Consider the following 25264-nt stretch of genomic DNA (forward strand, 5'->3'; position numbering starts at 1 on the left):
GAAGACCAGATGACTTGTGGGATGACATCATACATGAAGAATGCAAAAGGTCGTTAAAAAGAAAGAAAGAAAGAAAAGACCAAAACAGATGTCAGAAGAGACTCTGAAACTTGCTCTTGAATGTAGAGTAGCTAAAGCCAGTGAAAGAAATTATGAAGTAAAAGAGCTGAACAGATTTTAAAGGGTGGCTCTGGAAGACAAAATAATATCACCATGTGTAATTGGTTGTGCTTTTAATGCTAGAGATAAAAGGGATTATGAGTTAGCAACTCACCTTCTAAGTTTTCCTCTTCCCTAGCAGTTACCTTAAATATACTCATTTCCCAAATGCAACATCTCATTTCCAGGGGATTAAAAGGTTAATATTTATGATGCTGTGTGAGTTTCAAGGATGCAAGGCACTATGTACAAAATTGTTACATTGTTTGAACAGTTTTTTTAAAAGGCTTCTATGTTCAAACCTTTTGAAATGAGTATAGTTCCTATGGAAACTTAGCACTGCTATAGATAGCGTGGTTATCCACAAGTGAAAAATAAAGTCGATTCAAAGAATGATTTTATAAGTTTCTAACATGGCTTCGAAAAACGGACATTAGGAATATGTGTAGGTGTGCTCTTTGGCTGTTATACTGGCTCATATTAGATTGTGTTGGAAAATAACCTTGCAAATGTCACCATCTGTCCTTCACTCTGAGGCCAAAATAGGTAACTAGTGGCTTCCTAAAAGTTGCAGGAGTAACTCTCTCCCAGCACCACAAGTCATTGCCTGTGAGGAGACAAGGGATAGGAGAAATATTTTTGGATGTAAAATTAGCTATGAGAGGTGCAGGAGAGGGAGAAGGAAGAGTCTTGACTGACTCCTAGGGAAGGTTGGCATTCTACAGGTTATTCGTTTAGAAGAATTCACGTTCCTGAGGTAGCTGAGGGCAGAGAGACCAGTCGGAGGCAATAATAGCAGTCTGTACATGAAATGATATCTTGGCCTAGGGAGGTGATAGGGAAAACTGAGGAACAATTGAAAGTTGGAAGCATTTCAGAGGAAGAACCAACTGTCTCAATCCCTTCATAAATATCAAGTAGTAAATAAGAGCAAAGAGAGCCAAAGTTTAAGGCATGATGCCGAGCTAATGGTATTGCTATAGGTGAAAAATGGAAGGAAAATTTTGTTTGGGCAGGAAATTGGAAATCAAAATAAATTGGACTTCTCTTGTTGATGTTTAAAGAAGAGGTCTTGGAATTTGAAGGAACCTTTTTTTAGAGGACTATCAGATCTAGTCCCTGGCTAGAGATGGCTAGGATTTCTCTCTATATTTTACAAAGAGGAACTGAAGCCCAAAGGAACCTGTAATCACACAGCTACTGACTGGTAGAGAGTGACTGGGGAACCCATTCATTTACACACAAAGCAATAGAAGAACCCCCAAAGGAGGAAGAATAACTTCACCAGAGACTGCAGAAGAGCAGCAGGGGCTGAGATCTACACTTTGGGAATTTCTTACAGTTAAAAGAGAGGGAGCAACTGAAAAGACAGAGAAAGAACTAAGAAGACTTTCGAGGATGGAGAAAGCTTCCATGCTTTTCAAAACTCACGTTACTGTTTACTGGCAGTGGCTTGCCCTGTGACTTTAATAATCGTGATTTCTCTGTCGCCTTTCTCACAAGGTTGCTGAGGTATTAACGTCAGAAGGGCTTGTGCTGAACTTGTGCTGAAGGCTGACATGTTTGAAGACATTTTGAAGTATTTCTCAATTTATATTTTTGTCTTTGTGTAGAGTTTGCCTGTGGGATTTCATATCTTTTGTCTTAAGTTTTCAATCTTCTGTTTGGTACCTCAAAATCCATAGACATGGCATCACCATTGGGAGTTTTGATATGTAGGCATCTGGGGGGAAAAGGTGAACTGTTTCTTACATGCTCTTGTCAATTTTAAAATAAATTATTTCTTGAATAAGCAATATATACACATCGTAGAAAATTTAAATATGCAAAAGTAAATCTCTCTCTTATCTTTTTGCCTACCCATGTAGTTCCCCTCCTGGGAAGCAACTACTGTTGCAAACATATACATGTTAAATGACTTTAAATAGAACTTGTGTGCCTTTTGAGCTTATGCAGTTGACCAACATCCATAAAATCCCTTTTTTCAAATATATTTTATGCCATGCTTTTCCCCTTTTTCTGTTACCCATCAATCAGCCATTCACTTCAAAGCACACCTATTTCAGAGAGTAAGAAGAAGGGGCTCAAACTGAAAGTACTGGACACTCACGGTGAGCATAAGGACAAAGCTTACAATAAAAGCGTAAAGATATCCCAGTCTGCGACTGATATACTTTGTGTGTACAGCTGTGTGCAGTAGTGTGGTGTACAACTGGGGTGGGGGGGCACTAAAGAGGGTCTCTGGCATATCCCAGTGTTGGCTGTCTCCTGTGATGGGATCCAGCTTAGCCATCTAGGTTTGTGCTTCTGTCTTTACTGTTCTTACCCCCGCTCCTGGAGAGCATGGGAACATCCCTGTAGGGAGGAGAGTCCTTCTCAGGTACTATTCCTTTGCTCATAGCAGGACTTCCTCACAAGCCTTCCTCTTGCTGTTCGATGACTCATCCAGCTTTTGTGGCTGGCCACCAACAAGCCATTTCCTTCCACTCCACCTCCTCCATCTCACCAACCTAATTTCTCGTATTTAGCGAGGGCCCTCTGTGTTACTTTTTAATCACACCTCCTCTGCGTGGACTCTGCCCTCCTTTCTGCCTTCCGTTGCTCTTTTCTTTTTTGAATAGACTGTTGAAAACTCACCTTATTCCTATAACCTTCCCTGGCTATTCCTCTACCTTCTGAGCACACCTTTCCTCACTGAAAAAGTAATAATGCCTGAGATAGCTGAAGGACATTTCCCTGCTGAGAGCGTTTTTGACTTTCTGATCTGTGTGTAAATTTCCATTTGTACCTTGAGAAAAAGTCCATTTGTGATGTTCCTGCCTCAGGCCCCACCCCTGCCTTTACTTCTGTCTTCTCTCACTGCGTTTGCCTCTTTTCTTCTCTGTCTCTCATCTCTGTCTGAAATGCCTTTTCACTCATCTCTAACTGCCTAAGCCCCTTCCATTCTTTAAGACCCTACTAAGATTCCTTCTTCTCATCTAAGACCCGTTCCTATCACTGCAAGCCAGAATCTCCCTCCCTGTCCTATTTTCCTAATCTCCCTCCGTTTCCTGTTTTCCCATTGCTAAGTGTTCCCCATTAAAACAGCCATTATGGGGTGGCTATGTCTATAGACTTAAGAGAAAAAGAAAAAAAAAAAACTTTTTTTTTTTTTTTTATGTCTATAGGTAGGTAGGTAGGTGGTGGGTAGGTGGGTAGATGGATATGTATGTGCTTGTCTCCCTCCCTCCTTCTCCTCTGCCTCCTTCTGTCTCTACCATTCTACTTACATCTCCTACAGTACCTGGTATACAGTGGGCACTCTGTAAAGGATGTTGAACTGGCCTACTCCCATTGCCTCCATTTCCTTACTGCCCATTTTCTTACTTACCACTTTCCTACCATCTGGCTTCTGCCTCATTCACTATACTGAAATTGTTTTTCCAAATTGCTGGGGGCCAAATTCCGTGGCCTTTTGTCTGTCTTTATTCTTTTTGACTGTCTTCTCTTCCATGAAACTCAAGTTTCTCCAGCCTTGGGATGCTGCATTGTGCTGCTTCTCCTTTCTATTCCCCATTCTCTGGCGGTTCATCTTCCTTCCCTGCCACTTGTCCACATGTGGCTGTTTCCCAGGCCCCACGGTCCTCCCTGCCTTCTCTCCCCGCGCCCCGCCATGCCTTGCAGGGATTCCCAGTCCCAGTCCCAGCGCCGAGCCCCACCTCCCTGCTTTAGATTGTGGAAGGTCATTTCCATCTGGGGTTCCTGATATGACATGAGCACTTTCATGCATTAATCTCCAAGGCCCAAGCCATTGTATGGTTCTCAGTCCCTCCTCTTCCTCTTTAGCCTCCATGTCCTCTCAGTCACCCACCCACCATCCTTGCTTTCTGGACCCTCCACTCCCGCCTGGCTACCCCCATCAGCCTGTTCTATCTTTGCAGCTGGGTCCTGCTCCCCTGCACCCCCAGCTTCACAGTCCTGCTTCTGTTCATTTGGTTCACTCACCTCAGGCCAGCCTTTCTAGACGGAGCTTTTGTCACTTCACCATCAGATCCAGAAAGTTCCTGCCTTGCCATCACCTGCAGAATAGAATCTGGGCTTGCTGTCACTTATTTAAAAAAAAAAAAAACCTCCATATCCCAACCTTGCCTTTCTCAGAGCTACCTCTTTACCACCTCTCCCCAGCCTCTGCACACCCACCACTGCAGCCTGGACCTCCTGGACATGCCAGACTGTGCCCACATGGACCCTCTCCATTTTTTTTTTTTTTTTCCCTACTCTTAAAGTCCTGCCCGCCATTCAAGGGTCTCATCTCCTCCATGGAGCTTCCCAGACTACCCCCAACCTGAAGTGATCGCCTCGTCCTCAGAACAGTTGTAGCATTTACTGTTTCCTGGGCACTTGCTTGCCTTGTATGACCTGTGACTTGATGGGTATGTTTTTTTCCCCGTAAGTGATAAGCTTCTTGAGAAGGTGAATTTGGTGTTGTCCCCCTTTTGGTTTCTACACACCGTTTACCACCACACCTAAGATGTCCCTGTAGCATTCTTTCTACACAGCAGACCTTTGTCCATGCAAGTTTGCTGGCCTTGCCCACTGTGGGATGCCCTCGTTCACTGGCAGTGTTGCCTACACATTCTCCCCTTCCAGTGCTCACCGAAGGAACGGGAAATCGACCAAAGGCTTAACTCGGCCCCTTTTCTCAACCATGCTCCCTCACATGTCATTTTTAGCACCCTGACACTTAAAGGGCAAATCAAAATGGTTAATTTTTTCTTCCCTTGTCACTGAAATAAATACATCTGCAGTTCTTTCCATTAAAGGGAACCGTCCTTGCTGAGGGTGTCCTGTATTTGGATCTTGCTTTAAAAATGTAGTAGGAAAAAAGAGTATGACCTAAAGTAATGTAACTCGCTGTCTCACTACAGACTTAAAATCTGGTCCTAACCTAGTTTTTTAGAATGTGTCACCGTCCTCATTGAGGTATGTGACAGTTTTGAAATTTTTTAAATTAAGCTGTTCTTGACTTAGAACTAAAAGCACGCTCTTAAATTTGATTGCAGCAGAGAACAGGCAGAAGTACTGAAATGTATTTTTATGCTTGGGTGACTCAAATGGAATTTCACCAAACTTCTCATACCCCAAGTCAACCCGTAGCTGAGAAGGAGCATAAAAAGGGCAATTCTCTTTGAAAAATTATAAGCATCTAAAAATAGGAGCTTAACATGAGTGTGTGTGTGCTCAACCATGTTTCTGTACAGGCCACCAGCACATACTACTCAATTAGAAGGTTCTGGGCTCTATGCTATTAACCACAGTCAGATCTCTCTGGGTTTCATTGATGAAAATGATATAATAAGGCCTATGAAATAAATATTTCTCCAGATATGGAAGGATTGTCTCAGGGAGGTTGTATTAGGTGTCCTGCTAAATTTTCTAAGAAAATTTCAGATTCATTGCAAGTATCCTAGGTCAGAAAATCCTGCTAGATTGCCAGGATCAGTGCCCTGCCCCTTGGCTATACTGGGGACACCCATGTTGGCTATATCCAGTTCTCTCTCTTCTGAACTTGAACTTTCTGCAAGAAGAGAGGGTGATGAAGGGAACAATGCCCCTCAAGAACTTGGAGGTGTCTTGGAAGATGTCTTGGAAGAACAAATGCTGTAGTTTGTTTTAGCTCCCTTGCCTGGAACTTGCAGCCTGCCCATTTCTTCCCTCCCTCCCCCTTCCAATGGGCTGGTTGGGTGCCCAGCCAGTCCCTCTGTTTTTCCTCCATCTGAACTAATCTGGCTCATCATGCCTTCCCTTTCTCCTCCAGGATTCCCCTCTAATTCAGTACAGTCTCCTGCTTCTCGCTATCTTTCTACCTTCCCCACCTTGTCCCAATTCCTCCTTTCTCCCTCTTTCCCCCAAATCTGGCATTGATCCAGGATCAGACTGTGCAGTTTTCTTCTTCTTGGCCATATTAAGTAATAGGTAGTAGGACAGTTACACAAGGTGCCCCCACTAGGGAAAATGATGCAGGCTGAAGAGCAATGTTGGCACCAATTGAAAGTTACCACCAGAGCTTACCTACCAAGACTTAGCAACTGGGAACTTGCCTCAACATTTGTTCACTGTTGGAAGGTCTGAAACTTTGCTTCTGGCCTCTGGTTATTTCCTTGTGGATTCGCTAGTTGACTCAGAGAATTATGAGTTCTTACGACACACAGCTACTCCCATCTCTTCAAACCAAGCCTGTTAGCAAATGTCATGAACACAAACACTAAACTTTTCCCCAAGGGAAAGCAAGAGAATTTAGAAGACTTGCAGTTACCAGGTTAAGCGTATATTCATGCCCTCAAGGTCAAAGGATGTCTTTCCTCCATGTGTCTGAGTCTATCTGTGTAGTCTGGATACACTGGGCAGGTTTCTCTGTCTTAAGAGAAGTTACTTCAACAGGCTTTTGAGGCCAGTCCTTCTTTGCTGTTGACCAGTGATGGATGTCCTCTTGCCTGGAACACTGCATATCCTGTTGTGGTCATACATAAAACCATACTCCTGTGTTTCCTCACCACCGTGTGTATCACGTTATTAGCTCTTGACCTCATTATAAGAACTTGTATACACTTCTGTCTCCCACCAGACTGTGAGCTAGTTCAGGGCAAGTCTCACATCTTATTGAGCACCTCTCATAGTGGATGGCATGAAATGGACGCTTAGTAAATGTCTCTGGCTTAATATTTGTTATGGGAATGAATGAATCAATCAGCCAACCATCATATTTTTCATGCTTACCAGAAAAAAGTCCAATTTTGTTGAACGTTCCAAAGTAGCATGACAGTAGAGCGGAGAAATAACTCCCAAAGCCTAGGAGGTAAAATAATTTTTATTTTGTGTACACGTAAGTTCACCTAAAGATATCATATAGGCACATATATTTAAAGAAAAAGAAATCCAGGATTGATACATCGTGTATGCTCAAGATGAACATTTTCTAATTTTCCTTTTCAAATTTACAAAATCGGGTGAGAGTAAATGCCATGCTTTTCCGCAATAAACTAACCCTTCTTGGCCCTGAGGCCTTACTAAGATATTTCAAATGCAAATAGTTTGTATGTGTTAAGATTACTTGGTCTCATCCACACACTGGGGATTCAGCTTTAACCATTTTGCCCTGGTGAAGGGACCAGAAGAATCCATCTTCAAATACTGCAAGGCTACTTCTGTGACCTGTGGTTTCTTCTGTTCCTACTGTGTGCACAGCCAGGGGTAATACTTCTGCACAGGATGCCTTGTGTAAGCTGCTGGTCTCTCGGAGGCACTGCTGGCACTGCGAAGAGCTGCACAGGCAGCCCAGTGCCTGTTATTCCAGCGTGATTATTGAACAGTTATTAAGCAATAACAGTTTTCCAAACATGGGGAGGCAAATGAGGGAGAGAGAGAGGGAGGGAAGGGTAAGAAAGGAAGGGAAGGGAGAAGAGAGGGAAGGAGCAAGGGAGAGAAAAATCATAACCTGTCTAAATAAGAGAATAGAGTTGGTTTATATTTTTCTAAATAAGGCTTCCCCACCCAGAGTAAAGTGTAATATGTTACCTGTAGAATGTCGCCTCATGAGAAGACTTAGTGAGAGTGAGAAAACATCTCCTAGAGTACTTGGCTGTCCTAAAGCAAGTGTGAGCCAGGGTTGAGTTAATGTTGCCATGCTCTGGGTGCCCAAATTCTCTGTAATTATTACCTCTTATTCCAGTTATCTTTTATATAAGTAAGCATTGTTTTTTTTTTTTTAATCTCTTTACATTGTGTAGACCAAATATAAGTCAGGGATACCATGACCATCCAACTGGTTGTGTTCTCTGCCTCATAACAGATGTCTGACCTCTCAAATCTTTTTCAACTCAATAAATAACTCTTTCTTATCAAAGGCACGGTTACTTGAAGCAACTATGGGGGGGCACTTTTTTAAAATAACATTTAATTGCTTTTTGCCTCTCTAAGTCACCAGATTTTAAGAGATTATTTGTAAAACAAAGCAGCTGGGGTCTTTTGTTCTTTGGAGTCACAGCAGAAGATGTGCCTACCCATTTTTCTAAGTTTAGACCCTTAGTGGACCCTCAGTGGCGAGTGTGGCTATGCCTCAGTTGTGTTGTATGAGCCCGTATAGCAGGGTACCCCGCATGGTTCGGTGAGGTTAACAAGATGCCAAGAGGGTTCTCTGTGCAGCATATACGCAGAGGTGTGTGTATATACAGATGTACATGCACACAAATGTGTATGCACATGAGTGTTGATATATGTATGGGTGAAATATATATTCAAGCGAAGTGTATATACAGGTGAGGTATATATGCACAGAAGATATATACAGGTGAATTGTGTATGCACAGAAGTGTATATACCACTGAAGTATATATGTACAGAGTGTATATACAGGTGAAATACATATGCACAAAAGCGTATATGTTCAGGTAAAGTGTATGCACGGAAGTGTGTATACAGGTGAAGTGTGTCTGCACAGAAGCATATATTCAGGTAAAGTGTGTATACAGGTGAAATGTGTATGCGCAGAAGTATATACTCAAGTGAAGCGTGTATGCACAGAAGCATATGTTCAGGTGAAGTGCGTATGCATAGAAGCGTGTATTCAGGTGAAGTGTGTCTGCACAGAAGCATATATTCAGGTGAAGTGTGTATACAGGTGAAGTGCGTATGCGCAGAAGTATATATCAGGTGAAGTGTGTCTGCACAGAAGCGTATGTTCAGGTGAAGTGTGTCTGCACAGAAGCATATATTCAGGTGAAGTGTGTATGCACAGAAGTGTATGTTCAGGTGAAGTGTGTCTGCACAGAAGCGTATATTCAGGTGAAGTGTGTATGCACAGAAGTGTATATTCAGGTGAAGTGTGTATGCACAGAAGTGTATATTCAGGTGAAGTGTGTATGCACAGAAGTGTATATTCAGGTGAAGTGTGTATGCACAGAAGTGTACATTGAGGTGAAGTGTGTATGCACAGAGGTGTATATTCAGGTGAAGCGTGTATGCACAGAAGTGTATATTCAGGTGAAGCGTGTATGCACAGAAGCATCTGTGCGAGTCAAGGCGTCAAGGGTGCTTCCTAGAGTCAAGGTGTATTTTTCTTCCCTGAACATCGCAGAGAAGACAGGCTGCTGACCCCCACCAGCTTTTATGTGATCAAATGTTATTAAACCCCCACTCTTCTAGATTTTTCCCTAACTTGCCTGCATTATTTCCAAAGACCCAGTGGTATTAATTAAAGAAGAAAATGTATTACAAAAATTGAAAAGCTTTTTGTTCATTTTGGTTATTCATGCTCATGTACTTAGGGTGTGAGGCCTATGGATATAAAAACAAAGCATCCGTGTGTTGTTGTTAGTTAGCATTGCGTAGCCCCGACTCATGGCAACCTTGTGTATAACAGAGCCATCTTCATGTAGGTTGGTATTTCCGAGTCTCATCTGTGTGTGTAGAACACTGTGTTAGTCATTTTATCTGGGCTAAGTGATATAAGTTTTTATCTTTATAGATATAAGTTTATAGGAGTAAGTTTTATCTTTATAGGATTTTCCTGGTGTTGGGACTTTTGCTCAGGATCCTAAAATCCGGGGGGAAGACTGGCAACGCTTTCTCCTCCCTCTTTGTGGATTGCCCTCCTCCTGTGGGTCCAGGTCACTGGCTTGTGACCCTGACACCTTTTCCAGAGTCAACAATAGATTAAAATATTTTCAGATAGATGCTACTCTGTCAAGTCTTGCGTGTGTACGATAGAATTCTATGTACTCTATGGTATATTTAGCCAAAGCCGAGTTTTTCTTTTCAATACCCAAGTTGAATCTGGTTGAGTGGTATGGCGGTCACTGTGGGTAATGACTGGTCTGCTACCAGCGCGATTGACTGGTTCGACTAGACACTGATGGAGCCCCAGAACAAGGTCAACATCCTTGCCTCGGACAGCGGCGGAGGCTTTGTCTTGTGAGGGTAGACAACATAATAGTTAACGTGCATAATTTTAGTAATCGATGGCTCTTGGAAAAAAGATCTTTTGTTTTTATTTCAATTTATTTTTTAAAAAATACGTAGCAAAGTCTGTGTGAAAACAAATTGAAAGAGAAACGCAGGCAGTGACCATATCTCCCTTGTGGAGGTGTTTGACCTCCGAAGTCTAATCATGGAAATTTGAGTATAGCACAGATAGAAACATCATTAATAAAGATGCTTAGCTGTTATTAAGAATTGCAGAAAAGCTTGGAATTGAGGTATTTTTCATATCTCGCATTGCCAGAAAAGACTGTTTGCATTTTATTCTGAAAACTAACATTAGGATATTGTAATTTAAGGTAAAATGAAAAAAATGTAATAGAAGATAATACATTTTAGATATTTTCTTCCTTTGTATTACAGTATATGATTGCTTTATTGTAAATAAGAGAAACGAGTGAATTATTATTCTTAAATAATATTCTTAAATATTGGCAGTGTGATTGGTAGCTTTTTGTTTTGAGCTTTGAAGAAAAGCGGAAATCCTGGCCACTGAGCGCAACAGCTATTGAGAAGTGTAGTAGGAATTAACTGTGCCGTAGGAACTAACTTACTGGGATTTGGCTCCATGGCTATATTGTGGGACAGCTTTTTTTTTTTTTTTTTAATAACTTTTATTAAGCTTCAAGTGAACGTTTACAAATCCAATCAGTCTGTCACATATAAGTTTACATACATCTCACTCCCTACTCCCACTTACTCTCCCCGTCTTGAGTCAGCCCTTTCAGTCTCTCCTTTCTTGACAATTTTGCCTGCTTCCCTCTCTCTCTATCCTCCCATCCCCTCTCCAGACAAGAGTTGCCAACACAATCTCAAGTGTCCACCTGATATAATTAGCTCACTCTTCATCAGCATCTCTCTCCCACCCGCTGACCAGTCCCTTTCATGTCTGATGAGTTGTCTTCAGGGATGGTTCCTGTCCTGTGTCAACAGAAGGTCTGGGGAGCATGGCCGCCGGGATTCCTCCAGTCTCAGTCAGACCATTAAGTTTGGTCTTTTTATGAGAATTTGGGGTCTGCATCCCACTGATCTCCTGCTCCCTCAGGGGTCCTCTGCTGTGCTCCCTGTCAGGGCAGTCATCGATTGTGGCCGGGCACCAACTAGTTCTTCTGGTCTCAGGATGATGTAGGTCTCTGGTTCATGTGGCCCTTTCTGTCTCTTGGGCTCTTAGATGTCGTGTGGCCTTGGTGTTCTTCATTTTCCTTTGCTCCAGGTGGGTTGAGACCAATTGCTGCATCTTAGATGGCCGCTTGTTAGCATTTAAGACCCCAGACGCCACATTTCAAAGTGGGATGCAGAATGATTTCATAATAGAATTATTTTGCCAATTGACTTAGAAGTGTGGGACAACTTTTAATGTGGTTTTTTACTTGTTTGCTTGTTTTTTTAATTTTATTGTTTTAAAATATCTATAACAAAAAAATTGCCATTTTAACTATTTTAAGTGTACAATTCTGTTTGTTAATTATATTCACCATGTTGTGCTACTATTACCACTATCCATTTCCAAGAGTTTTTCAGCATCCCCAAACAGAAACTCAGTCCCCCTTCAACCATAACTCCCCATTCCCTCTCCCCCCAGCCGCTGGTAACCACTCATAAACTTTCTATCTCTACGCATTTATCTATTAGATATTTCATATAAGCAAGATCATGCAATGGTTGACCTTTTGTGTCTGACTTACTTCACTTAGCATACTTTCAGGGTTCATTCATATTCTAGCATGTATCAGAGCCTAGTTTCTCTAGGTTTGGTTTTATGACCCCATCTGACCCCATAAGAGATGCATCATGGGAACCTGTTCAAAACTCAGGATTCGGTTTTTAGCACCAACCATTCATTCTTCTTCATTTATTCCTATGCGTAGTCTCCCCTCCCCCACCCCCTATTCATTATAGTACCTGTGGGCTCTTCCAGGTCACTTCCTGGTCCAAACACAGGAAACAACCCTTCCTCTGTGCACCCATGCTGGTTGTGAAGGAATGACTTCCGTGGTCCTGAGAGCCTCTGGGGTTGTGGCTGCTAACTGGTGTCTCTTTAGCCCTCTGGGCGGAGACTCCTCTGAGGAGCACTGTTGTCCATATTTTCCTCCTCTGAAGCTTCCTTATTATCCTTGCCATTTTTATTAGAACTAAAAAGATAGGCAAGTAGTTTCCTTGAAGTATGAAGCTCAGACTCACATCAAAGAAGTTTCTAAGACATGAAAGTAGGCGAGGCAGCATCGAAGCTGCCAGATAGGTCTAAAACAGATAACCGAGCACAAATGCACTGGAGGGTCTCAGGAGACTTCAGAATACCACTTATCTCACCTTTATTTTTTACTGAGAATATTTTCATTTCTTTTTGACCAGTTTATTCAACCCACAGGAAACCGTCCTAAGGAACCACTTCGAGATGGCACTGGTTTATGTTCATCATCGTGTTATTTTAAGCAGTGAAAAATTAGAAACAACCTAAATGTATATTTTTATTCTTTTCTATATTTTGCAGTCTCTACAATGAACCTGTCAGTGTAAGAAGAAAAATACTTGGATTATATTCTCTTAGGGGCCTTTTAAGTAAATATAAGCCTTACACATTAGCAAAAATTGTTTTACCAGCTACAGAAGACTCAACAAGAGTGCTTCTTTTGCTTTTGTCCTCGACTCAGATCTTTGGGCCTTCAGCTCTGCCTTTGGACACGGTCAGCAGTCTCCGTGGCCTTAAATGCACTGTGTGGGGCTTGGAGGGAGGCAGATGGGCTGCTAGTACTTGTGGAGATGAGGGAAGAAGAAAGGAACAGACCGTAAAGGGGTACAAGAAGGAAGAGGAAAGCAGAGGGAGATGTATACATGGCGGAATTCATTAAACATCACCAGTGATTTCAAGTGACCACCAACCTGTTTTCTGAATTGATTTTGATAAATGTGCATTTTCAGATGTCACCTTTCTACCACCAGTTCCTCTTTGGATGGTATATCTTCTCACTTCTTTGTTATTGTTCTGAGTTCTCCACATTTATATTCCTCTTCCTTTTAACATGTGTCATTTGCCATTTCGTGATCTTTGCTGAATCTTCCGTATATACAAAGAAATTAAATTATTCAAATGTCCTTTACCACTAAGATTTCATTTTCCTTCTTCGGTACCTTGCAACTCTGCCTTTTGTTATCTTTGCCCAACAGTGGCTTTTGCCATCGGCAGGAAAGAAAGCAGTCAATATAAATCCATTGCTGATGCTATGACTGTATGGAAGGTTTACCATAATGCATATTGGAAATGTCTTTGAAACCCTTTTCCTGAAGAGAAGGTGCCGCGGCTTGGGTTTTATGGCCTTCTAATGTCGGGCAGTAATCTCATTTAGCATTTCCCAAAGTGAAAACCGTGCATTAGGGCAGCGTAACAAGCATCGCAGATCAATACAGAGGCAGCGCTTCACCTGAATACACGAAGATGAACCAGAGTCTGCTCTAGGAACGGGGGACAATTATGTTGATTTCCTACCCTCTTTCCCCCTTTCTGCCATCTCATCGTCAGTACAGGTTGAAATGTATGCAAGAATTTCAGAAGATGACTGTGTGCACATACATACACACAGAGAGAAAACAGACAGACAGGAAAGCAAGGGCCATGGGAGTGAGTCGTATTGATCTGTGGTGATAAAAGTTTGTTTTGACACATTTCAAATCATAAATAACTCATGGACTTTAACTTGCATGGCTAATAGCTCAACTTGGGATAAATGCTTATGTACAACTCCAGTGACCTCTTTCTAAGGAGCCCGTGGTATTAGATGAATTATCTCATTATAAAGTCTTTTCAAAAGGGGAAAGAATTGTTACCTTCTTTATGGTGTGCTGTATGGGAAGCTCGTTCTTCACTGTGCTTTTCTGTAAATAGCAGGGAAGGGTGCAGACCTGGTCAGGGTTGCCTCAGTCTTCCCTCTCTTTCCCTGATTATCAGTCTTCAACACCAGGAGAGAACGCAACACCGCTTTCCTGTGAACCGTTAGAGTCATTATTCACATATGTGCTACGTTCAGCTGACCTGAGGCTTAATCATATTTTATTCAGTATTTATCCAGACGTGGCTGTAGCTGTAATCAGTCAGTTAGTGGTGTCTGTGTTGATACCCTCGAAGCACAGCCGTCTCTTTTTAAAAGCTGACGCTCATGTAGGGGATTAGGGAAATCTGTGTCCACAAAAATTCACAGACATCCGAACGTTGAAATCTTAAAAAGAACTGAAGCTCCTGGGATTGGGTTGAAAGTCTGTTTTAGATATTTGACAAAGCAGCAAGGTAGTGAATAAAAAAGTAAAAGCAATGTTAGGTAAAATTTGGGGGATTATTTTTTTTTTCCCGTATGTCTGCTTTCTTTACAGGGTAGTAGGAAGTAAGTCCCCTCAGGGGCCAGTAACATGGTTTGCATTTCAGTTTTCTATTCTAGCAAAATATATGTTAGCTTAGTGTGTTGGATAAAAGTAATAAGGAGACAAATCGTCACCCAGGGGTTTCCTTATTGATGAGAAATATTCCTCTTGTGTTCTCTCGGGATTTTTTAGAACCCATTAAACTTCAAATAATGCGGTTTCAAGACTACCATGGAAATAACAAATTTCAATTTCAAAAAAAAATAACTGATAGGAAAGACCGGAAGCTCTTTGTACTAAAAACTAATTTTAAAAAATATATGAATTCATAGATTTAAAGTGATAATATGTATTTTCTGTGTGTGTGTTTCATTCATTTAATCCAAGTTCCACTACCCTGTTAACAATAATACTTGGTTCTCATTTATCTAGTGCAATTCATTGAGTTTATTTTGTTTTTATCATTTCCCAGTGTTTATAAACTATTTTGGAAACATATAGATTTGATATAGCATATATACTCTGAGCAATCTAACTACAAAATCTGGGATTTATAAGTGTAATTAGTAAAAATTTTGGCCTAAGGAAATTAAGCATTTTTTCTTTCCATCTATTTATATTCATTCAACATATATTTATTATCTATGTCTAATAGCTGAGATTACAAAGAAAGTAAAACATAGTCCTCACTTCTTGGAATTTATGTTGCAGTACATGTGGGCTAGTAAATATCCCCGGAGCATGGTGTGGTCAGGGTTACATGCATGGTGGGAAAAGTTAATATGGAACGAGTGGGGTCATCAGAAAAAGCATGATAGATTCTACCAGGGAAGGGAGTTTGTGGAAGCTGCACAGAGATTACACTTAAGCTAAGTATTGAACAACGAGGTGTTTTCCAGGTGCGTAGGCGTAAAGACACAAAGAGAAGTATTCCAGCCAAGCCTGCCAGTGGTCTGGCCAGGCTGCAGGTTGCGAGATGGCAGGGAATGGAGGCTGATGAGTAGGCAGGAGCCTGACTGAGAAGGAGCTTGACCTTGTATTTTATTTAGGAAGCAATAGGGAGAGATATTTTCATCAGATTTGTGTGTTAGAAAGAACCCTCTAGAAGACATGTGGAGGCCAGAGTAGAGGGCAAAAGCTGAGAGACCAGTTTGGAGGTGACTGCCTGGAACTGGAGTATAAATATTTAGGAATTAATGTAACCAGGGTGAGTATGGAGAAGTAGAACCAGACCACAGGGATATGGAACTCGTCGGCCAACTAGGTATGGGAATTGAAGGGAGAAGTCGTGACTCTCGGTTTTCTGGTTTCTCCGTCTGGGCTGAAAAGCAGTGGTACCATTCAGGTAGTTTAGTTTTGGGTTTGGGAGGGAAGTTTATAATGTCCAGAGAAGCTTATACAGATGTCATTTAATGGAACTAATTTCATAGAAATAATTTATATTATATGCATTTTTATCATGGGGACAATTATCTTTCTTCAAAGGTTGAAGATGATTATTTCTTAAATTTTTTCTACATGTGCAACATTTATATGTTATTTAATGTTTTATATATATTCTTTAACCTTGATCTTTATTCTGACTGAAGACCATTTATCTCACTGCCCCGTTATTGTTTCCAGGCGGTATGATTTTCACCCAGTGTGTGCTGACCTGCAGGCCCAGATTCTCCAGTGTTACCGCCAGAACACCCACCAGACCCTCAGCTGCTCTGCTCTGGCCACCCAATACATGCAGTGTGTCAACCAGGCCAAACAGGTGGGTGTGCCAGCCACATTAACCAGGCACCAGGAGAACAGAAAGCCCTACATTGTGGGGCAGTGGTGAGAATTAAGTGGGCGCATGTGTATGAAAAAGCTTCATAAACTGGCCATCATCATCAAGAACGATCACCAAGAAAGAGTCAGGTCACAGTCAAGTTCCATCCAGCTGGGTGTTAAAAAAAAAAAAAAAAAAAATTTTTTTTTTTTTTTTTTTGATCTATTCTTGTAGCCAACTCATTTACTTGCCCTCGCTCCCCACAAAAAAGCTTACTAAAATTATTAATTTTTCTAGTTGCCCTGTACTTTTGTCCTCTCTTATTATTAGTTGCTGTCAAGTGGATTCCAACTCATGGCGACCCTATGTGTACCAAGTAAGAACTACTTCATAGGGTTTTAAGGCCGTGACCTTTTGGAAGCAGATGGTCAGGCCTGTCTTCCAGCGTACCTGTGGGTGGGTTTGAACCGCCAACCTTTTGGTTAGTAGTCCAGCATTTAACTGTTTGCACCACCCGAGGACTCCCTTTTGTCCTCTGCTATTGAATTATTGTGTAATGGTATCCTCGAAGTCATTGCCCAACTATTTCTGAGCTGATATTCAGAGCCAACAAAGAAGAGGGGTTACAATCTTTCCACTGATTGGTGGGGTACACTAAACTGGGCAGGGAAAGGGGGCCCAGAGATGGGATTTAGAAGATAGTTTCCTTGCTCTTATACACTAGAACCCTAGTTTTCTCTTGACCCTTTATATCAGAGTAATGTGATGTTTCCAGGACGTGAGCTTTCTCTAATTCAGGTACTTTCAAAAGGTAATGATAAACCCTGGAGCACATTATCAATTCCGGCAGGTCACATAATTACCTATCATTTAACTGATTTAACAGTTGGATGTAGCTTGTTCTGAGAGACAGAAATTGTTGGGAACCTTGATTCTTCCTGCCGACGAACTCCCTAGAGTTGACCTTCTAACCCAATTAAATCTAGCGTTGAAGTTACACAGCATGTCTTTCTGCAGCCTAATTTGCTGTAGTTATCATAATACCACTTAGTGTAAGTTTTAACGCTCTCTAAATATCTGATTGAGAGGTTGGCATTATATGGATAGCTGGAAAATAACAACCACACTAGTAGAAAAAAATGTGATCAAGACTTATTAAATGCCTATATTGTCTTTAAAAGCTAGTGGCTTGAGACTGTTTTCTGTTTCTGGCTTGGAACAGCACTTGTATAACTTTTAGTAGTGTGCCAGGCTTCTGTTCTTGAAAAGGCTTCACTAGAGGTAATGCTGCTAATGTTAAATTAGTATATTTTCTTTGTCAAAAATAGCCCTCAATATTAATGCCCTTGGGACTGTAGGTTGACTCATGGATTTTCCCAACTTGATAGTAGTGCATATTGAGGTATAGGGCAGGATCAGTGGAAAGAATGGCTGTGACACAGTGTGTGTTTCAATGCTGGCATCTACCGTATGTGCCTATTTCCACAGTGTGATCCCTAGCATTTCTGAAGTGGCAGCTGCAGGGACATGTAGAGTACTGGCTCCGTCTTGCCTGTCTAGGTTGTGTTGAGTCATCTACGCGTAGCCCCCTGAGACCAATGGCATATATTTGTAAAATAAACAAAATTAACTTGTGAGAAAATAAAATAAGCCACGTGGTGTCATCGAGAGTTAGAATCAGGCTTATCTGAGTTTGTAGCCAAGCCCCGTCTTTTAGTAGCTCCATGACCTTGGGCCTTAGTTTTTCTTATCCGTGAATTGAGGTATTGGTACCTCCAGAGTTGTTGTGAGGATTACATTTATGTAAAAAATTCAGTAAGTCTTTTTTTCCTTCTTCTTCCCTCAGTTACATTATTTCATGCTGAAACTAAACAGACCAGTGAAAAGCATCCAGTTATTACTCGTGATACCAGAAGAGACCTTCTTCTTTTCCCTTAATCTGCAGTACAGTTTAATTTTATTTTTAGCTAATATGTTTGGGGTGCCTACTGTTTTTATGGCTCTTGTATTCAGTTATCAGTTATCAAACCAAAAAAACCCCGTTGCCGTCAAGTGGATTCTGACTCATAGTATTAGGAGCGGATATTAATAGAAAACCAGGTGCTGTTTCATCAGCTCTGACTCATGGTGACCCCATGTATGTCGGTAGAGCTGTGCTCATAGAATTTTCAGTGGCTGATTTTTTAGTAGCAAATCACCAGGCCCACCTCTGGGTGAACTCAGACTTCCAACCTTTTGGTTAGTAGCTGAGGGTGTTAACTGTGTTTGCACCACCCAAGGACACCATATTAGTAGAAGATAGAGTTGAAAAGATACACATCCCCAAAACCTTCTTATACTATAATGGACATTGTTGAAAAGGCAACAACACCTTGTATTTCTGCAGTGCTTAGATTTTCAAGGTGATTTCACATCCACGTTTTTACTGGTTTTTTATGACAACTTGAGATGTAAACAGAGGTAGTTTTATTTTCACCATTTTACAGTTGAGAGAACTGAAACCCAGGGAAGTCATGCAGGTAAATTTAACCACAAGATACCTTGGCATAAAAACAAAAGCATTTAAAATAAATTAAACGGCATGTGGTTTTTTAGTGGGCAGGCATGTAAGCGGACACCCATCCCCCACTGACAGAGAAATAAGGCAAAGAGGGACAATGAGAGAGTGGGGGAAAAGAAGAGTGAAGATGGGATTAAGTAGTGACAGAGTCTGAGGTAACAGTAGGCAGTGGACAAGAAAGCACACCATCCAAGGTGCAGCCCCACTCTGTCCTCTGTTAACCCACTGCCAGCAAGTCAATTTTGACTCATAGCAACCCTATAGGACAGAGTAGAGCTGCCGCATAGGGTTTCCAAGGCTCTAAATCTTTCCTGAAGCAGACGCCACATCTTTTTACAGAGCAGCTGGTGGGTTGGAACTGCGAACCTTCTGGTGAGCAGCTGAGCACTTAACCACTGCACCACCAGGGCTCCTCTGCCCCATGTTAGATTTCACCAAAAGGGCCAGAGGAAGCTCATCTGAGTAGCTGGTTTTCCTCTAATATCGGGTTTTCTTTTGTTCCGTGTAAAGTTAGATTCTTACCCATCCATGACCCCAGTCTTGCCCCCATTAGAAAAGACTTTGCCAATATACAGGGTCCTGCTGGTCCTTTGTAGCAGTTCTGAGGGACCAGCCCTCCTCCTTAGGTTTCCTGTTAAATCTGAAGAGCAAGCTGGACATGCTAACCGTGGAAAACACTCAGCATGGCAGCAGCCCATTAGGTCTGTTGTCCATTTCCGACGTAGTGCAGAGCGTCCTCGGAATAATTCCAGTAGCCAACTCCACTCTACGTTCAAATGGTTCATAAGATTGGGCTTTCAGGGTTCCCTGGAGGCGTGGGTCTGTAGTCTAATAGGTTTTACTGATAGGAAAATTTCCGGATGTTTCTTAACCTTACTTTTTCCGTTCTTCTTGTACATCCACTTACATCAGTCTCTTGTCAGCTATTCTTAAGACCTTGTGAGATGACATGGGTCATTCGACTGTTATTCCCAGTATACTAACTTATCTGTTTTTCGTAAGAGTAAAGAGAATTAAATTGTAAAGTGGTAGAAAGGGAGAAAAATGCAGAACAGAATTCTAAATTCTCATGGAATCCAGAGTGCCTGGAGCTATGGAGGCTGGATAAACCCCTGAAACTGTCGCCCTGAGAAAGTCTTTAAACCTTAAACCAAAAATACCCCTGCAGTATTCTTAAAACCAAACAATAGTTCAGCTTAACTAGTAGAGAATGTCTGCCTTGAGAATTGTGCTCTTTTAAGATCTATCTATATGGGATCAAATTGACGACAGTAACTGAAAAGAATAGATAGGAACCTTAGGGGGCAGTGAGTTTATGTTAATTGGGGAGGAACATCTCAGAAAAGGAGAGTGAGAATGGTTGCACAACTCTGAGAATGTAATCAACGTCACTGAATTGTACATGTCGAAACTGTTGAATTGGTGTATGTTCTGCTGTATATATTCTCAACAACAAAATTAAAAATATGTATTTTTTTTAAAGTGGGAAAATGGGTAGAGGGGCCCTTTGCTCCCTGGAATACCCCACATGGCCTTTGCTTCCTGGGACGCCCACATAGCCTTTGCTCCCTGGGATACCCCGCATGGCCTTTGCTCCCTGGGATGCCCACATGGCCTTTGCTCCCTGGGACACCCCGCATGGCCTTTGCTCCCTGGGACACCCACATGGCCTTGGCTCCCTGGGACGCCCAAATCGCCTTGACTCCCTGGGATGCCCACATGGCCTTTGCTCCCTGGGACACCCCGCATGGCCTTGGCTCCATGGGACGCCCCGCATGGCCTTGGCTTCCTGGGACGCCCCACATGGCCTTTGCTCCCTGGAATGCCGACGTGGCCTTCACTCCCTGGGATGCCCACATGGCCTTGGCTCCCTGGAACCCCCTGCTACCCTGATACCCGCTTGCAGCAATTCTGGGCATTCCAGCTCTTTTCCCAGCTCTGCTGCTGTTGACAAGATGGTAGAGAAGCTGGCTGGATTCTTGTGGAATATTCTGTGTTCACTGAATGGCAGGGCTTTGGGAGATGGTGTTGCTGCCGTCCTGATCTGCTGGTGACCTGGGCTTCCGTTTCCTCTTTGCTAAATTGTGGATTGGACGGGGTGATCTTCAGGGGCCTCCAGCTGTGTTACTCCAGGACTGATGCTCCTTCCATGTGTGAGAGTAAGAGGCAGTGTAGATAGCACATGCGTTCACACTCAGATTCAGAGATGGCTATCTGGTACAAGCACACCTCTGCTTCCGAGACCTCTGTGTCTGTGCTTCTGCCACCTAGATCTTGCTGTCAGCCTTAGACTTCCACTCATGAAGAAGACCTGCTGCCTGCCTGGCCTCCCACTGCAAATGCCTGTCCTTGCCACACTCACTCCCGGCAGCCCTGGGGAAGCCACAGCAGCAGAGTGAACTGGGAGGAGTAGAAACAGTCCCATGGTTTCTCCAAACTCAGGGGAGAGAAACCCTCTGTCCCAGTGCTACCTGGAGGAATACCATCTGCCAGCCAATAAACTCCTTCAGAAGATGCAGGCTGCCCACCTCTACCAGCCCTAGGCCTGCCTGTGCCTCTATGGCTCTCGTCCTATGAGGCTTGGGCCGTGGGTGCTGAGGGATTGTGGACACAGAGCAGGAAGCCAGGATTGTAAGAGCCAAGGAAAGGCTAGGACCCAAAGCATAAGCCAGACCCAGGAAGTGCCCACATGACAAAGACAGCCTGAAGTCAGAAGTCAGTAAACCAGAGCAGAGGTTTAAGACAATATCAGTGGGTCAGTCACCAAGCAAACAGTCCCCTCAGCAAAGAAAGAACCAAGAAAAGGAAGCCCTGTAACTGACCCCATGTGCTTTCTGTTGCCCTCTCTCGGGAGATGAGCGAGGGCCTGGGGGCAGTGAGGAGTGGAAGGCCCTGATAAATGAGAACAGATCCTAACGTGAAGTTGCTCCACCCCGGCTCTAGTGGATCTCCAGGCTGTAAATGAAACCCGTATGAATGGTGGGCCTCTGGGATGGATAACCTCCAGTTCAGTAGATGGGGGAGAGTCTGCCATGGCGGCCTTTCTGCCAGCCTCCTTAAGGACCGCATGTGTTATCTCCCCTAGAGCTTGGACTTGTGGTGGACCAAGGCTCAGATGCTTCTCTGTTATCTTATGTGTGAAGAGGCCTGACAACATCATCATAGCTATGGCTTTAAAAAGGAGGTTTCCTGAAAGAAACACCCAGTGCCAAAGCAAGCTGTGTTTTATCATCATTTTCAAATGAACTTTAAATTATATACAAATGATTTAATAGACTCCTGGGCATTTGGCACTGGAAGGACCTTGGAGATCATGTAACTCAACCCCATCTTTTCACTTGGAAAAATGAGACCCAAAGAGCTGAAGTACGTGTAGATGGGACAGAGGCCAGACCAAAATAGCCCACTCCTGATCGCAAACCCAGAGTATACTTCGATGCAACAGCAGGTCTCTAACTCAGCAAGCATCCCTGTCACCTGGAGAGCTTGCTCAATATCCCCGGAGATTCTGATTGGGACAGTCAGAGGTGGGGCCTAGGGACTCGCCTTCTAACAGATTCCCCAGGTGACAGCCCACACGTGTCTGAGAACCAAAGCTCTGGAGCCTGCTGGCTGGAACTGCAGCAGAGGCCTTCAACCTCTCAGAGGTCCTGCTGAGCCCTTGTCTGTCACCATCACCCAGGACTGAGCCATACAGCAGATGCCTCATCGTACCAACCCAGGAATGCTGTCTTCAGCCTCAGGAACCAGATGGGAGATGGCTTGGAAAGGGGGAGGGAGCACCTGGAAGAGAAGTCCTCTTTATCCCTCCTGTCCCCATTGAAATTGTAGGGGCCCCTAGGTGAGATGCCACACTTGGTTTTGGGGGTCCTCTGCTAGCTCACAGCTGTGACTGGACTCTCCGTGGCTCCCTGTCACTGTGCTCCCCTCCACTGACCCAATCTGGGGACCCCCTGCTTACCCAGTTGCCTCTGATGTACCCAGGCACCCAACTTCAGAGACCACCAAGATCAATCAAGAAGGTTACGTTTCCAGGAAGACCTAATGGAGCATGTGTTTATTGTGTGTGAAGGCTTTTTTATCACTGTCACCTAATGGCGTTTATTAATCCCCCAGCCAGGCTGCCCATACTCGGATGACACATGGCATTTCATAATAGACTTCCCACCCTTCAGAGAGGCAGCACTTCGAACTTGGAATTACATCAAAGCAAACTAAATTTCCAACTTTAAACGTGTTACCCACCCTCTTCCATCAGAGGAATCCTTTTCTAAACCACTTTCTGAGAGTAATAGTTGCTCTATGACTTTTTTTTTTTTTTAATCTGGGCTTAATAGAAAAAAGATTGCCATGGTAATAGATTTTCATCTTTCGTAATAGGTATTTCTTTTCTCGGGCTCATCCATCAGATTTAGAATTGCAATTCGTTAGTGTTTTGTCCGTTATTGCAGCAAGTTGTATAAACAGTTAATTAGTTATAACTTAATTTGAATATTACACAGAGCATTTGACATAGAAGATATGTAACAAGATTCAGGCATAAAAAAGTCAACTCTTGTTTCCTTTAAAGCAAGAAGAACAAAGAACAATGCTTGCTAGGGGGGCTAGACAGATATTGAAAACAAAATAAGTTAGCTGATCAGATTTTCAGGTGGTGAGGGGCAGTACTAGGTATACAAGCAAAGCTCGCTGTGACTTCTCATAAATTGAATTAATTGATCATTGTTCCTTCTTATCTCACTTAGGATCTCCTCCTTGCTTTAACACTTCCTCTTCCCCATCAGGAAGTTCATGGGTGGTACAAATGGTTAAGCACCGCTACTAACCCAAAGGTTGGAGGTTCGAACCCACCCAGAGGCACCTCAGAAGAAAGGCCAGATGCCCTGCTTCTGAAATGCTCCAGCCATTGAAAACCGTATAGAGCACAGTTCTACTCGGCATACATGGGGTCGCCATGAGTCGGAATCGACTCAGCAGCAACTGGCTTGGGTTCTTTTGTTGTTGTTTTATTCCTCGTCACAGCTCCATTCTCTTGTACTCCCCACTTTCCCTGTCCCCCTTAGTAAGAATGCAGCACCGCGGCTATATCTGTCCCAGGCCATGTCCCCAATTTAGATCGCTTTCAGTTGTGTCACCTTTCCTGCTTCTACACCCAACTGAATTAGGCCTTTGGGAATCCAGAGATACTGGGTGAGCTCCGGGTAGTATCTTTTTAATAAAAACTATTTTAATTCTCCTCGTGATGATTGTTCAGCAATCCAGGGTTGCCACAAGTTCTCTTAAACACATTAAGACAGTCAGTAGCTGACATACCGCTATGATAGTCAGCCTTTCCAAGGAAGCTGTAATGCAGAAATCAGTTGGCAAGATTACTGTGTAACAAAAATATTTGAGGAAGATGGTGAAGATGGGTTTAATAAGTGGAAGCGGCACACACTCTCAGCTCTCCAGGGGCATGGTCCTCATCTGGCAGTGTGAGCAGCTGGTTATTCCTTGGTGGCTGGAATCAGAAAGAGGCTTGGTGAAAGAGCCCTGTTGGTGGGTGCCTAAGCCATCTTTTCCTTTTGGTAATGTACCCAGTTGTTTACAAGTGGAGTCTCCACAGGCCCAGATCTGTGAATGATGAGCAAAAGCAAGGAATTTCTCTCTCCACATTAAGATTAAGTGTTAGCGGCTCCCTAAATGAAGGAAGCAATTTTTTACCACTTGCAAAGCTTCTCCCTCATTCTTCGGGGAATTTCCTATGTTAATTGATGCAGTGTTAAATTTATGCACTGTTGAAATTCAGCCCAACAGCAGCTACTTACAGCACCCATACAGAGATCGCAGGAGAATTTATCAAGCTGGCACTCAACCCTGCAGCCAGAGGCACTAGGGTCTGGGTTTGAGCAGGGCATGATACAGTCATAACACAGAATGTTTTACCAGTTAATTCATCTTTTTTTTTTTAATTCAACTTGACATTGTATCTGTTGATATCTCTGACGGAAGGGGGACGGTTTTATACCACCTCTGCCACCCTCTGGGGGCAACTGAGTGGAGTTTGATGGCGTGTTCATAGTCCAGCCAGAGCTTTCTGAGGCCCCCATGCCTCCAAGGAGTCACCAGCTGTACTGCTGGGCTATCTCTGAAGCTTGGAATTCCAGCACATGTAGCAACGTATTTTGTGAATGTGGTTGGAAGGGTTATTAAAACACTTTCTCTTCGTTTTCTGTTTGTTCGCATCTATTTTTACAGTGTCTTTATGTCAGACCAGCCACTGATCCTGAGTCCAGCCAGGCCCACAGTGACTCTCTTTCTCAGGGAATTGTAACATAGCCCTGCGTGATCTGCCTGAAAAATTACCCGTCTATACTGGGTTGGAGTTGCAGAGAAGAAAACAGTAGAAAGAATCCCTAGACTTTTTTTTTTAACAACTTATT

General features: G+C 43.0%; 1 protein-coding gene across 1 annotated transcript in view; it reads left to right on the forward strand.

Annotated features, from left to right (window-relative positions):
- The window catches only part of CHCHD3 (coiled-coil-helix-coiled-coil-helix domain containing 3), a 335977-nt gene that overhangs the window by 306961 nt on the left and 3752 nt on the right, over positions 1-25264 (forward strand). Inside the window, exon 7 of the mRNA XM_049894661.1 lies at positions 16147-16282. Coding sequence (XP_049750618.1) covers positions 16147-16282 — 136 coding nt within the window. The remainder of the gene's footprint in view (positions 1-16146; positions 16283-25264) is intronic.

The sequence above is a fragment of the Elephas maximus genome, chromosome 8, assembly GCF_024166365.1.
Source record: "Elephas maximus indicus isolate mEleMax1 chromosome 8, mEleMax1 primary haplotype, whole genome shotgun sequence".
Taxonomy (NCBI): Eukaryota; Metazoa; Chordata; class Mammalia; order Proboscidea; family Elephantidae; genus Elephas; species Elephas maximus.